The 16,892-nt window shown below is 31.7% G+C and overlaps 1 protein-coding gene across 4 annotated transcripts in view; it reads right to left on the bottom strand.

The window, feature by feature from the left end:
• Positions 1–1,647: 1,647 nt before the first annotated feature.
• The window catches only part of LOC111030442 (adenylate cyclase type 8), a 126,613-nt gene continuing 111,368 nt past the window's right edge, over positions 1,648–16,892 (bottom strand). For 2 of the 4 annotated variants that reach the window (XM_022309934.1, XM_022309943.1), the window contains 3 exons: positions 16,669–16,814; positions 14,018–14,234; positions 1,648–2,689 (listed from right to left, as the gene is read on the bottom strand). In XM_022309934.1, coding sequence (XP_022165626.1) covers positions 2,157–2,689; positions 14,018–14,234; positions 16,669–16,814 — 896 coding nt within the window. In that variant the 3' untranslated portion in view covers positions 1,648–2,156. Of the gene's footprint in view, positions 2,690–4,843; positions 5,395–14,017; positions 14,235–16,668; positions 16,815–16,892 lie in introns of those variants that run through there. The other 2 variants (XM_022309950.1, XM_022309959.1) reach the window with 2 other exon arrangements.

The following is a 16,892-nucleotide window of genomic DNA, read 5'->3' as shown; positions in this document are numbered from 1 at the left end:
AAAAGTATTTTACAATAAATAATTAAATAATAACAATACAAAACGTATTGCATATTTTTATATTGAATATTGATGAAACATTTGATTTTCAAATTTAGTAAGTATTTATTATTATTATATAAACATTCAATAATCAAATTAAATTTGTTTGGTATTAATTTAGATGAATCACAAATAACTGACAAATTGGAAATAATAATTTTTGCGAAAATGCAGCTGACGAAACTTTAATAGCACAGCGTGAATCGAGTACATTTTACTACTGCCACCATAAATGAAAAAATCGAGTAGAAGAAAAAATAAATTAAAACATATCTGCGTGGAATACATTGATGATAGGTACCTAGTAGTGAACGGGGAGGGGGGATGTTGTTCCTAATTTATTAAATGTTACCTCTAATTATCTTCTAAAAATGTCATTTATTGACCATAATGATCAGGTAACGATATTTAAAAAGTCTGTTTCGTATTCTAATTATTATTATTTATTATTATTTATATATCATTTAATAATTAGAAATATTGAAAACGATTTTTATACGTTTTTTAATTTTGATTTGTCTGTGGTCGTGTCCGTATCGTCTATTATTTGATGTCTGAGAGAAAAAAATTCTGGTAAAAAAAGTCATACAAACAATATTAGGTACAAAAAAATCTATATTTTCACCTTCCTCGTGGACTGTTTAGACATCCATTCTAGTAGGCATGGTTGGGCATGATACTCAAAAAAGTATAATGATACATGATACATGCATTTAGTGTATCTAGATACATTGTAAATGTAGGAAAGGTACAAAATATTAGATTCATGTAGGCATCAAAGGTGCAGAATAAAGCTAGGAAAAACTTATATATCTGCAACACAAAAAGTGTGATTCAATTGTTTTAATTTTATAAGCTATTGACTGTATTCTGTTTACCTAACCGTATAGGTATAAGGTATTACTCTATACAATGAACCTACATTAAAAATATGAATGTTTCTAATTTAAAAAGCTACCTATTGACTGCATTATATTTTAGATAATATTATTATTTTTACAATGGCTTATAAACTACCTACTAACTGTATTAATAATTATTGTATTGACTTTTTTTCCAGAAGTTTTTTACCGGGACTTATTTCCTTGATTCACAATTTGTCTGTGGATATTCCGTCCTTAGATATTTTGATCTAGAATCTTTTAATGATACTATGAATATTTAAAAATATATATACATTTTATATGTACAAGGAGATACATTTACTAGGTATATTAGACTATTTTACTCAAACATATAACTTGTCAGATCTTTTTGAATAAAGTCCCATAGGTATACAGTAATACAACCCTCCCCCACTACGACAAGCATTGGACTCGATAGGACGATAAGGGCATGGACCAGTTGTGCTTAAACCAAAATTCGTATTTTAGGGTCAGTTTACTAATTGCGTTGCATATACTTTAGGTATGTATAATGTATATGTATACTAGATAAATTATAAATGTACTTCATTGTATAACAATTGTTAACATTGACAAACTAATCGTTTTGATTCAATCTAAAAAAAAACTATTTATTTATGTAGGTATTATGAATAATTTTTAATTATTCACTAAAAATATACTGTATTATAAAATAATTTTATAATTGTGATTCATTTAATTGTACTTATATTTTTGTGTATATTAGATTATAATATAATATGTATTATCTATATGTTCATGTTCATTATACCAATTACAATAACAATATTGTTATATGTGCAGCTACTATTGAATGAAATGAATTATCGAGGGCAATTGGTCTATCGACCCAGAAAATACCGATCACAATTGCTATATCGACCCATAGAGGACCGAGCGTAATTGGTATACAAAAAGGTTATTTTAAGCTCAATTGGTAAGCTCCCGACGTCAATACTCCAATCATTTTCTGAAAGTATGTATAGGTAGTTGTACAAAAACATGTTTACACAAAAAACGGATTTTTCTTATACAAATATGGGTACTTAATGTGATCTTAGAGCTATATAATACATTTTTATATCGACATTTCAATATTGTACAAGTATTTTAGCAACCCCTCGACACCCCCATTACGGACTTTGGTCTACTAATATAACGCACTCCACCTCCAAGCCGCCTCTACCTGCACCGGTGCGGTGGTCATCATCACCTCAGGCACGAGTCGGCCGCCGCGAAGTTACGGGGCTGGAGGTTCATGGACGCCGACCTGGGTGGGCTTTGGCGCGCCGGCGGTTTCTCGGCGATGGGTGACACCGACTTGCAGTACCTGAGCGACGTACCGGCCGCTGTGGTCGAGGTGCCGGCCGCGGCCGCTGACTTGCGGTGGTTCTTACGGGAGTCAGTTCGCGCGACCGCCGACGTGCCGCTGTCGCAGAATTGCAGCTGTTGCGCCGCGTCGCGTTTCTGTTGCTGGAGCTGTCGGTGTTGCTGCAGCGTGTTGCCGAAAGACGAGGCCGACAATAGGCGGCTACCCCCGGCCGCGACGGCCCTGGCCACCGCGGCACTTGCACCGCCGCCGGCGCCGTCGTGGGCCGCGTTTTGTTGCTGCTGTTGATGTTGTTGCGGGTGTTGCTGGTGCCGGTTGGACACGCGAAAACTGCTAAAGTTCACCAACCGGCCGGGGTGCGTGCGGTGGTACTGCGATTTGGTGCGCGTCAGGTTGTTGTTGCCTGCAACATCTGCAACACGTGTACGCGCGCGCCCGCATCAGTCAAGCGTCATCGTACAGGATGAAAGGTTGTGTGATATTATGCATCATATTATTATGCCGGGTTGCACAAACAATTTACTAAGCAAAACTACGAATGAATGGTGAGCTAATGACACCTTAATCATGATATTCATCCGTTAATAAATTTCAGCAGACCATTAGGTACATTTTTTATGCAACCCGACAGCATTATATTATGTGAAATTGTATAATGACACACGAACGAATGTGTACATATCAGTGAAACCTCGACGAGTTTTTTGGTTCGGTTAATTAAGTCTCATCGGTTCGTAAAGGAAGGTAAGACAAAAACGTTGGTTCCGGTATCGGGTACTTCAAAATTAAAAAATGTAGGTAAGTTTATTAAGTTTTAATCAATTTCAATGAAACATAATATGATTAGAATACAATTGTAAATTAAAACTGTCAAAGCCATTAACTGAAATGTGGAAAAATACCTATTTAGTAATTAGTATAGGTACTCAAGACATCGGTTCCTAAAATATAATCAAAAAAGGGTTAAAGATCCGAAATGTTACAACTGGTTCTTTTCTGCAGTCTTACACATGCCGAGGGCTCATGGACCACTGGAGAGTAATAATAGAACAAGTTAATCGACTCAATTGTATACCTGTACGAGTAGGTATTACGTACAGATAGGTACCTAAAAACCACAGTAACATATTCTACGATTTAAACACCGATACGCATGATATGAAAAAAAAAATTGGTCAATCCGTAAATATGTTTCGTTGTTTTCCCCCACACAAATAAATCGATCTCGGCAACTGTAAGTACATCCAAAAGTTGTTTTTTACATCCCTTACTCCCTTAACGTCGCGAGTTGTAGACATTTACTGCACATGGCATATCGTATCATAATATAGGTATACTACGACTGCATTTATAAATAGCGGAGACAGGTTTTTAAAATATCAATGTTTATATTATTATTTACGTAACGGTATTGTCGTATATTCATACCGATACTTATATAGTTAGACATATTTTGCACGTGATCTGTGCTACTAAAACTTTTTTATGCTGAGTTCATTAAAAATCACCACAACTGCAGACGTGTTAGAAATGTTAAAATGCAGGTTAGCAGCTGTAGTGCTCAATTATTACGAGCTTCATGCCATATAATCATGCAATAAATTACAAAAATGGTAATATATTTGATAAAAGGTTCATAATATATATACATAAGCATATAGGAATATTATTACATTCAGATTTGTAATAAAATATTTTATAGATTTTATATAAGTCTTCTCATATGTTCTTCTATGACGCTTCACCAGCCACCACTGCCAAAATAATTTTTATCATAATAAGTTTACCTATAATAGAAAACAAGTGATCAAAAACAAAAAACAAGTCAACACTGCAGTAAAAAATAGGTTCTGACGGGCCGGTGATTTATAACTCCCCGCAGTTGCGCCACTGGGCTTATAAATTAAAATTGAAGTAAAAACTTGGATATAATATGTGCGCGGATGCAAAATAGTAGCTTGGCTTTATTGGAATTCGGTAAACGCGTTCAGTGACTGACTGCGAAGGAAACGACCGTGGTCGAAATACCGAGTGAACAAAATATTTAAGTCGTGTATGGTTCGACAATCGATGAAAATTTGACGGCCGTCGTACAGACGAACAGAACGTCATTCCTTAAATTTTTTTTATCCAAATAAGGTTCAACATAAAATCCAACTGATCGCGGACTCGCCTTATTTTTGCATATATATAGGTATATTTTTTTTCCATTGGTTTTTCTCGTCATATTAAGGCTGCGAGTGGTAAAAAAAAAACTCGTTTACCTAAACGGCACATAGGTGCAGATTGTAGGGGCACCACATACATGAAAATGTCACACCTGAAGGTAATTTAATGTGAAAACATAAAACGCACGTTTTCACTTTGAAATTTCTTCAACATTTAAAGGAGGATGGTAAACTCATACGAAAATAAATAACCTTGAAAAAATATTAGACATGTAAATTCCTATACAAATATTTTAATGCATATACCTATATATCTGTTGTATATTTGAGTATATACATTTCTATTTACATAATACTTGTACCCTATACAAACATTTTAAAGTTAAAGTTAAATATAATTTTTCATGTAGTTACTTAAAGTTTGAAAAAAAAATTACAATGATTAAATAAAATATATAGAGTAATAAAAACGATGTTTCGTGCCTTATTTTCTGAATGATGGGCATGGAAATTGAACACGTGACACGAGATAACGAACGTATATAATACGTATACACATATATACATAATTATAATATTAGTTTAGAAAACGCGAAAATCTGAGAAAGTTTCAACGTTTCATTTTGTGATATTATGAAAGAGGAGAAGAGATTATATTAGCATACTACAACATAATTTGTTATAGTACTTTTACACATAGTTTTTTGTTTTGCAACCGAGTTGAGCCCGTGATCAAGTCACTGTATTTTCTAAATGTGACGAATATATTATTAGGTCCATAACGGACCCGTGGACAGCTGGTCCGGCCGACAACGTTTTTGAAAATCGCATACGACCATCCGTTCGTGGGGGTCTTGCTGCAGTGTATACATATCGGTTTTATATTCTCCACACGCATGTCATCATCATACATATTATATATACATCTGCACCCGGCGTCTGATCATTCCTGTAATAATATTATGCGTATTTTGTTGAAAATAGACGTGGATAACAGCGTCCTGTAGAAAATCGGGTGACATCAGATCGAAAACTGAATTGTTTAAAACACGTAAAATATTCGAGGGGTAACAATTGAGAAAATGTTCAAGTATAAGATAATAATATATTATATTATAAACAAACGGTGAATAATTATTGTGACATTTCGGAAGACCATACTCGTTGATATTTTAACGATATATTATAATTTATAAACACACCTATTTCGACGTTGTATAAAAAAAAGACACGTTAAAGGAAGCTTTGAGACTTATTTATGTTTATACTATCTTGTCTCGTATTATGATCGGCATTCCAAATATCAGAGATTCAAGTAAGTACCTACCATATTTGGCTATTTTTTTTTTTTATAAACTAACCACAATTGCATACTAGCTGTTTGTTTATAGATTTACAGTTGTTTGATTGTACGATTTCAACTATGATACCGTATTATACATAACGATAAACTTTGCCTAGACCGCGATCGTTTTGAATATTATCACTTTATTCGATTACTTTTATTTTAGTTTCGAATCGGATGCCCCGATTTTCTTATTTATCGTGAATTCATGACCATTGACCATTGTTGTTTCCATCGGCATAAAGTTATAGCGACATTTAAACACAGCTGAACGACTGTTCGTGGATGAAAAACCAATGACGTCACATTGCAGTCGTTACAATAATATACATATTTTATAGCTGTACAAATATAATATACATATATACAGAGTAAGTTACCAAGCATGTTCGCCCCCTTCTTCTGCTTCAATAAAGCAGTTCTTAAACATATAGATTTTGGAATTTTCAAATATACTTACAGACCATTTTATTTTTAAGCTCTTGAAATTTTTCTAGAAGATTTGTGTGAAGATACAACTTTCTGCGTTTTTCAAATTTTTAATGAAAATGTTCATGAATCAAGATCAAAATCTGAACGAGAATTTTGCTATTGTAGTTTTAAAATTGTAGTAATTTATACTAAAAAATATATTTATAAATACCACGTTCGTCAGAAAAAAATATGCAGATTAAAGCAAAAACGTGATAACTTTATTGATCATCGGACGCCACGCTAGTTAACTATCGAAAAAGAACGTCTACTAGCTGTCTACTATATATTTAGCTATTATAAAATTATGGGGTCGTGCCAGTAAGCCTAACATCGATGTGATATAATAATGCCGTCAAAACATATTTTCCTACACACTATCACTGTAGCTTACCGGTTGGAAAGAAAAACAACAGAATTCGGCGTAATATGGCGATGTTGCCTACAATAGCAGATAAAATCCATAGGTATGCTTGCAAACACGGGGCGAGGCTAGATCACCATGCCAATCTAACTATTAGACAACTCCGATGACATCAGAGGTCTGAAGCCAAAAAATTTAGATTAAGGGCAAGAGTCACTTCGTTGGAAGTGCGACTTCATAAATGTATAAAGTATATTATTAATATCTAATACGTAAAAATTAAAAATAGGTACAATTGATAAATATATTTAGACTTTTATAGCCTTATAGGTACTTTAAATCATTAAGGTCCAAACCACTTATAAAAAAAGTATATTAATCTATCAATATTTATAATTTATAAAAATGGTCCAAGTATAATAAATACATTATTGGAGTATACTAGATGAAATACCCATAATATCTATTTTATATTTTTGTGAAACAATTTTTACGACTGACAAATTAAAGTAGGTACTTCAATAATTTTAAAAAAAATGATCATAGAAATTTCATGAATTTAAAAATATGGTCGTTATGTATATTTAAAAATCCAAAAATCTAAAAATCTAGAAATCTTAATTTAATATATTCATTAATAAATGAAAAAAGGTGTGAGTTCGCTTGGTGAATCGCTCCGTATATAGAAAAACACAAATTACAATAACAAACGAAAAGTTCCTGAAATGTTATTCTAGAGACTAGACTGAGACTAGACCGAGAATAGATATTAGCTGGAATTCTGTGAATATTATAACAGTTACACTGATGCGCCAAATCAGTTTGTAAATCTTTTTAGTTTAAATCTCAAACACAACTGTTTTTGTGTTGATTTAAGTCTTTTTTTACGACAGAGTAAACACATATTATATACGTGTTAGACTATTTGTATACTAACCATATATTGTGTGTCTAAAGAATTAAAATAGCACTGTTGTGCAGGCATCCGTAAAGTTAAGGACGATTTTTTTTATAATAAATTACAAGTTGAATACCAAAAGATCTAACAACTTTTAAAAACAAAAGATAAATATTAAAAAATTGTATAATTAATTTCAGAAAAGTTTGAAGAGATTTCTTTTTAAAAATAAGTTCTAACTGCCGTTGCCTGTTAGTGGTTGTAATGTAAGAGTTTTAAATTTCATTTTTAGACTTGAAAACACGCTTTGTTAACCAACACCTATATAATTATGACGGAAGACGTTATACATGTAAACATATATAAAACGAATATTTATATTACAATCGAAATGAAAACAAACCAAACCACAAGTATACGGTTAAATAGTTATTAAAAACACAATACAACAATTATATTTGTGACGATGCTAACAAGTTAGGTTAGCAGTATACATGTAAAATATTATCGAGCTTTAACGACTAATTACATTGACTTAAATATATTTATATATTATGTTTATAGACAATGTAATAATTTGTGTGGGCAATAAATAAAAGTTTCGAACAAAAGTTTTCATCGAATAAACATCATGTACCCCAAATAACAATTTTTTTTAAACAAAGTTCCAAAAAACTTTATTTATTTATGATTATTTATTGACACACAAACATAAATTAATTATACATTGTTATTAAACTTTTCGTTTCTCGACATTGATACTCATAAATGATGATATACCAAGCTAAAAATATAAAAATATATTTTTAGATTCTATCAGTCTAATAAAGATTTCAGTGGACGACGAGGTGGGATTAAAACTTTAAGTAAATAATAAAAATTACTTAATACTTTAAAAACAAGACATTATCTGTTCAAATATTTAAAATAAACAGCGAAGTACCTATTCATATAATAGTAGAAACTAGAAACTACTGATAATAGAGAAGCATTTTTTAGTAAAATTCTAGGAATCTTTATAATTATATTTTTTTTCTGTTTAGAGGTACATGGTTTTCTAATCCTATATTTAATTTCTTTCTTTATAATTTATCGTTTTAATTTGTTTAGAGTTTTAGACCATAATTTATTTTCTTTCTTATTTGTCCAATAAGTTATAATAATGACATAATGTACATTCCTCTCACCTTTCACCTTTGAATGATCAGTTGACCCTATCGTATTTTATAATATTAGTATTTTGTTATTATATATTAGCCAAATAGCTGATGGTCAACACAAAATGGTTTACATAATTGCTTAGGCCTTCAGGTTCTTAATGCTCAAATTGTTTATTGATATAAATCTCAAATTAAGAATTTTTAGTATCAGTTCATGGTTTTAAACTAAGTATAGTTATTAATCGATGATTCGATTAAATACATAGATTATCTCTTGACCTTTTTTATGTATAAATAAATAGTTAAATATTTCTATAATTAGCACAATATTAATAGGTTTAGGTTATATGAACACTAGATGGCACTCCCGCGGGTATAAATTTAAAAAAAAATGTTTTTAGTTATAGTAAATCGTTCGAGAACGGTTGAATATTATTATTTCTGATACTATAATATGTCAAACAGGTGTTTGAATCTTCATATTCTTGCGTATAGTGTTTTTATCTACGGAAAAAACGTTATAGCTGTCTATAAAAGAGAAAATATAATACATGCATTGTGTCATTTCCAATAGTCAACACTCATCATTTCATCGAAAAGCATTAACATTTAAACATATTTTTTTTACATGCAATTTAAAGTTTTCATATATTATTTTTAAAAAAAACTTTCATTTTTTATCTTTATTAGAATAGTTACTTATATATTTTTCGACTGACAACATTAATTGTATTTTTATACTTCAGAGCAACATATTTTCCATAAAAATCGAATTTTGAACTAGGAGTTGATTAAAGGTAGTTATAACTTATAAATATTTGAAGTTTGGAGCGGAGTAGAGCGTGGTGTTGTAGTACTCCGCAATGGGTTGGTTTACTACAACAATATTACATTACACAATTACACCGCGTCACCGTTCATCGAAACTTTAAAAAGTTTATGAAATAAACTTTTAAAAACATTAATACTTTTCCAGATTAACAGTGTATTTACTGCAAGAAGAAAATTACCCAGTAAATAAAAATTGTTTCGGTTTGAATTATATCGCATTGTGAATATTGTCGGTGAATAAATCACTCAATAAACCACGGTTGACTAATTATACCTGCCTATTATTTTTTTATTGTAGTTTCCTAGGTATGGTTTTTAAATACCTATAGTATACTATTGTAAATTGTTATTATCATCTCGATTTTTCGATAGTCATACGGCTGTATCGGTTTATCATGTCATCACGACGTTCAAAATATTATTGAACATTATTCATAATACAAGTCTATTGTTATACGTATATATAATATTATTGTGGCGATTATGTCGTTAGGATTAAGTCATTCCTTCGCGGACGTTTAACAGTACCTACATCACGCAAGCGCAGTAATACTGTGTGCTCTATAGAAATCCGTTAAGCGATCTAGTGGGATTAATGTTAGATATTAGGATAATTCACTAATATTCGACATGTTCGTATTTGAATGATATTATATGGTTATTTTCAACCGAAACTGAAATCAGAAGTTTTTTGAATTACCCAATGCCGTATTAAAAAGACACGTAATTATAGGGTCAGCCTGTGACCCGCTTATTCGATCTGTAGACACCTAATGACTAATAAGAATATTGTATGCCTACACACGGGCATACATTAAGGAGATTATACAAAAAAAAAAAACACTTAAAATTGTTTGAGCTGACCACATTTTTAATACTGTACCGACGATGAAGGAGCATATCTGTTTAACTGTTAATACTCTATAAACTAACCTAACCAAATTAACTCGGCAACTATACAGAGTGGTCTTTATTTAACTTTTTCTATAGGTTTTTAAAGTAGGGGCCTCAAAATACTGAATATTCTAGCTCAATATGCATATTATACATATCCGAAGTGTCATTACTAGGAAATCGTCAATTATTTTTTTTATTTGTAAGTAATAAAATAATAAAATAATCCTCACGCTTTTCAATCTTATCGCATTTCTTGACCTCAACAGACAATTTTGGAAGGCTGCGTTGTCGAAACGAATCAAAGATTCGGTTCGCGTACAGTAAAAAAAAAAGGTTGCAGACCCCTGGGTTAATGGATAAGAAATATCGAGTGTTGTACGACAAAAGAATCACCCTGTTTAATATATATATATATATATATATATTATATCATACATATATTCTACACTGGAATCTTGTTGACGCCAAGATTAGTGTTACACATAATACGTTTGCCCGGACAACACGTCATTATTATAATATTATATCTATACATACGCAGTATATTATTATATCCTGAATGACGTGGGTGCAAAGCATCATATTACTGCAATAATTGAATCACGCGAACAAATCACATAATATTATATCGTCATCTATCTATAATATATATATATACATACATAAATGAATGTTTGTCTGTTTCTTTGTCCTCAATAGAATCGGAAACTACTGGACCGTTTTCAATAAAAGTTACATCAATAGATTCCTAGAGAAACCCTTATTCCTTCAACCTCTACGCTATTATGCACCTATATAGGGTGGTTCACACATAAATTTAATTTTGACCACGAACATCAAATATTATATTTTTCTCTATTTAAATGGTTGCCATTGGTTATGGATTATAGAGAAATATGTCGTGTAAAATTGTTTACAAATATATTAAAAAAAAAGATCAAAAACTAATCATAAAATCTAATACTCATGAACACGATTACATTAATTACACTTTCTTAATTCTGAAATATTTTTGATGTAAACACTAAGTGTTGAAGAGTCTTGAAGACGAATACCAATTTTAACGATATTGGACTTATGTCGGCTTTTAATCATTCGTCGAATATTTGTCTACAGTCTTTTGTGTTTACATCAAAAATATTCCCAGAATTTAGAAGTGGAAAATCATAAGATTAATCATTGTTTTTGTGCTTGTGTTTGTACTATATTTATTGTGAACTGAAGGAAAACGTAAAACGATAGAAAGATAGATTAACCCTGGCGAAATACGTCAATTATACAGCTAGTATATTGTATATATACCGAGTGATTCTTTAATCACCCGGCACTTATTATTTCAAAAAGTACTGTATGTTGTAATTTGAAAAAAATGGATTTAAATAAATTTAAAAAAAAAATAGATGTATATGTATTATATATGTTTTTAAAAAACGTTGTTTTGTAACGACATGACTAAATATTTTTATACATGATTTATGTATAAAACTATTTTCAAAAGCATCAATATTTTTTGAATAATGAGTGTCTTACGTTAAATTATGAATCCCCGGTATATAGAATATGTCATATTTTAATATACGCTATATCAATACACCCACATATATGTACCTACATAATATATAAACGAATCGTTTATAGTCAAAAGTAATACAAAATATATGAAATTATAATAAAATAAAATAATATCATATGCTTAAATCAGAGTCATTTTGATTGAAAAATACATCGATTAAACCTGACTCTATTTTTAAGATTTTCGGACGCTCTTCGATTATTTCGGATCTTAAGATATATATAATTTAATTGTTTTTAGAACTAAAAAATTCCTCTCTGCTGAACAATTGTATGTGGGACTGCAGAGGAATATGACTATATAAGGATGTCAAAATACGATTACTTCTTCTCTCTGACCCACCACCTACGCACCACACAATTTATTTGTGCTGTTAGTTTTAGTATTGGGGCAAATTTAATTATTTTCCTATTGTTAAGCTTTAAGTTAAGAATATTATTTATGTTTGTAGTTTTGTACGTTATAATGTTTTAATATCAAAGTGAGATATTATGATCATTTTTAAATTGTAATAATTTATATGCTCATAACTTGCATACAATTTTGAATACTCTACAGTCTACATATTCCAAAGTGTTTACATAGATAATGTTCTTAAATTTAATAATAGGTCAATTAATTATAATGTTAAAACAAACATCGCAAGGTTGGTTCTGCTGAATGAAAATTTGCTTTGTAGAGAGTGGTTCAGGAGAGGTTAGGTCGCGAGGGTACAAATAGCTGGTGCTCGGAGTTTCATCACTTTGAAATGCCAATAAAAAAATACGAAAATTCATTAGTAAATATATAGCGAGATTTTCTATGTAGTAGTTTCACATCAAGATGTATTGATTATCAAAATAATAATCTACAATGAAAACGAGTTATTTTCTGAATCGATATTTGCATGTTTTTGTTTTATCGAAATAATCATTATTTCTAGACAGTTCATTTGTGTTCTAAGAATTTCGTTTAAATTGCTTTGGACGTATTTGATACAAATAATCGACTTATATTATAAATATAAAGACATGAAAGCCATAATTGTGTCGCAGTAACTCGCATGCAGACGTCTGTGTTTGCTGCCACCCGTAGAGCACAACACAATCTACGGTGCTAAGTGATCACTGCCAAAATATCCATACCGTAATAACATACATTTTAAAGATACACGAATAAACATTTTTTTTTTTTTTTTGACAACGCCGCCCCCTCCCCCCTCCCTAAAAAAATACGCCACTGCACATTTATGTAAATAAAATTATGTCTATAACAGCAGTTTAAGGGACGATGCCTATATATTATATAATACTTGTGGTTACGTGTCGGTGGTATATTATTGTGCGTATCTACCTATGTGTACGATGTATATTTATTATAATAACCACCGTTCTAAACGGTTATGGTGTAATACTAAATTAGCGTAATGTTTTGGTGTATTAATGCAAATGTTGCGTTATTAGTCAACAGAGCAAGATTAATGAGATCCAATTTGGTGGCGAAACCGTAAATAATTACGATGTATTACAGTCGATACAGTAATACGTTATACGTACAACAATATAGTGCCTAATTATTATAACCGCGTTCTCGACGAGATAATCTCATCGCTCGGGTGTGTTTATATACTTATAATATAATGACGGTATAATATAATAATATATTGTATATAAAACATAATATACAACGATACAGGTATACACGAGCGACGATATTCTTTCTCGGGATTTAGTCTCGAATCGATGGAATAGTTCAAACACCGCGGTTTGTTTGATTTATTGTTCGTACATTATAATGACATAATACCTGCACCATTTTAATACGCGGGCAAACTTGTTAAAGCTCGTTAACCAACGCAAAACAAGACATAGAAATCGTACACAGACACAAGCATAGTAATAATAATAATAATAATAATAATAATAATAATAATATAATACTACACCCTCTCGTCTCTCGTTACCACCGCGATAACACTATAATAATATATAGCCGTACGCTTGTACTCGTTATGTATTTATGATGATTAGTGTTGTTAGTAGAAGCGCACTCACGATGAAAATGTCTTTTTTTTACTGTGTTTTGCCGGCGTCTGGCTTGCACCATCCCGTAGACGACGGTCGCCAAGCTGCTGATCTGACTGGACTGCCGGCTCAGGCTGTTCGCCACAGCTCCCTTTTTGCCCACCACGAAGTACGTTTTCATCTCACCCTTGCCCTTGACCGCTATCGAGCCCCGGAACTCCGTCTCGTAGCCTCTGTCCATCAGGATCTACGTCCGAAATCATAACAATAATAACGTGTATTAACCACAATAGTAGAATATATTATATGAAAGACGACTGCAGTGTTGGACGGCGCGTCGATACGGATTCGTATAGATTAGGTCAGGTAACATTATATGTATTTATATGGATCGAAAATGGAGATTGCAATTTTTAGTTTGCGAGTACAAATTCGAATTGATAAACCGAAAACGTTTATATTAATAATATTATGACGTATAATATGCGCGTAAAGGTACGGGCACAATATATTGTACATCATCGTTATCGATTTATCGGACCGGCCGCACCGGTTCTTCGATATTCATCATTTTTATAGTATACAAACAGCCGTTATGATATTTAGTCATGACGATATTAATATAGGTAAATTATATTATTATAAACGAAAACGTATTGCTTATGCGCTGCTTCGCTGTTTGGTCGTGCCAACCACCAAAAGCGAAATTATTGTTTCTCAAAGCGTTGATCAAATATGTCAGGCATACCGCCTTGATCTGACATATTGTGTTACTCGAAATGTAATTTTCCGGCAGTACACTATGGTACATTCACCTCTATATATAACTAACACATTATACATTTATATATATTATATATTATAATGTATAGTGAACACACATTCAAAACATTAACAATTTAATAACCATGTTCTAACGCTGTTGCCTGTTGCGTGCACGTGACATCATTTTGCACACAATCCACGCGGGACAATTTAACATTATATTGTACGGTACACGATGTAACAAACGACATAAATCTTAACAAACGATTTTGCAAAATACAACGATTATTCCGGTAATGGCTACTCGCATACCTACACGCCTATATGGAGGGATGGGTGCGCGCTTACATTCTCGATATATATAGATTGTGTACTGCTGCGTGTGACGACGACGGCGCCGTTTATTATCGAAAGAAAAATAGCGTTCAAAGTTTAAAGTGTCCGACAGAAGAATATGTTAACATAAATTTGAAATTTATGGATGGTAATATATAAGTCGAACGTTCTGCAAAATAACGTACCTGCATACGCGCAATGCGTGTTTATATGACGTAACGCGCGCCGCACCGTAGTTCAATAAAGTGAATTATTTTGTTTATTCCGACGGATCTGGTTGGTCATCTAAAAGGATATTATACTTATATAGGCTACCTCTGTATATTATACTATTTTATTTTTCCAAATTGATCCGTAGTATCCAATTTTTATTTAAAAACGAAATATCATGAATAATGCATGAACGCACGCGTCTATCTATATATTTTGTAGTATACCTACCCGGCACCCGCCTATATTTCGTATATTATTCTCCGATACAAGCTTAAAACTTTTTATCGTACTTATGTGTATTTACTATTTTTATTTTGTTTAAACATATTTAGAAACAACTTTCACAGACAGGTACTATAATTCATAAAACTTTCACACGAACAATCAATTAAAAGAAAAAAAGCTGGACACATTTGCGCTGGTTCTAGCTGTAGGAAAGAGTATTTTTGAACTTGGAAAACGATTCTATAAGCAATCTAAGTAGATCTCAGTTAAACCTAACAAAAAAAAGGTCAAGATTTCGTTCTAGCATTGCTACTTGAATATATTATTTTTACTGCTTATCATAAACTATAAACTATATAGATACATTTGTATAAAAATACTTTTCTAAAGTTAAAATTGTATATGTGTAGGTACATAATTTCCGAAACATAAGTTTTTAGGAAACTTATCTTCCTAAAGCTCAAAATACTAAAACAATTAAATGCATGCATGTGATTAAAAAAGGTTTTAGACGGTTAGAATTGTGGATTAGCACACGGAAGACTATATGCAGTGCATGAAGTATGATTTGACTGTATAAAAGTATTTTGATCACTATATATATACCTCTATAGTATAGATTTTCAATATTATTTTTTGCTCTTGATATTTGATGATTTTACTTTATATACGTATAGACGTGTAAATCATGTGTTCTTTAGTATGATTATGCAGTATAAATTGTTATCGTTATCCTACCAAACATGTTTACAGTGAATAACATTTGGAATTGTATAGTTATATTTGTATGATTAAATGTGTTGCACCTACGTGTGAAAAATATCATTTAAAAATGCAATACGTTTATGCTTTTGGACGTAACTTGTATGGTTAAAACTTATATAAGCCTTTTACAACACATGTACTATTACATATATTATATTATTGATGTCACGATACGATTATTACATTCCAGCTTTTTAAAAAGACACGAAACCACCTCTGGACATAAACTTTGATCATTATAGCCGAAGCGCCGACCACAAAAACATAATAATATTAAATAAATTCGAGTCGGCGACGATACGGAAGTATATGAAAAAAAAAAATTAAAACGCCGTTCGTGGTAGCGTCAAAATTAATTCGATTACACGATTTCTCACCTTGGCAGTGCTCTCGGGTACTTGTATCCGGCCCATAGTGCCCGTGGAATCCATCCTGGAAGCCTCATTCACGGTGTTTCCCCATATGTCGTACACGGGTTTCCGGGCTCCGATGACTCCTCCCACTAGGGCACCGCAGCTTATTCCTGTCGCACACGAATCGATCAAAATAAAATAACGCCGTTCAAATGATCTAATGATTTATAAATTATACGTGATTGGTA

Source organism: Myzus persicae, unplaced genomic scaffold (genome assembly GCF_001856785.1).
Source record: "Myzus persicae strain clone G006 unplaced genomic scaffold, MPER_G0061.0, whole genome shotgun sequence".
NCBI classification, from domain to species: domain Eukaryota; kingdom Metazoa; phylum Arthropoda; class Insecta; order Hemiptera; family Aphididae; genus Myzus; species Myzus persicae.
Note: the sequence above shows the minus strand (reverse complement) of the source record. Positions and strands in the feature narration are given on the sequence as shown.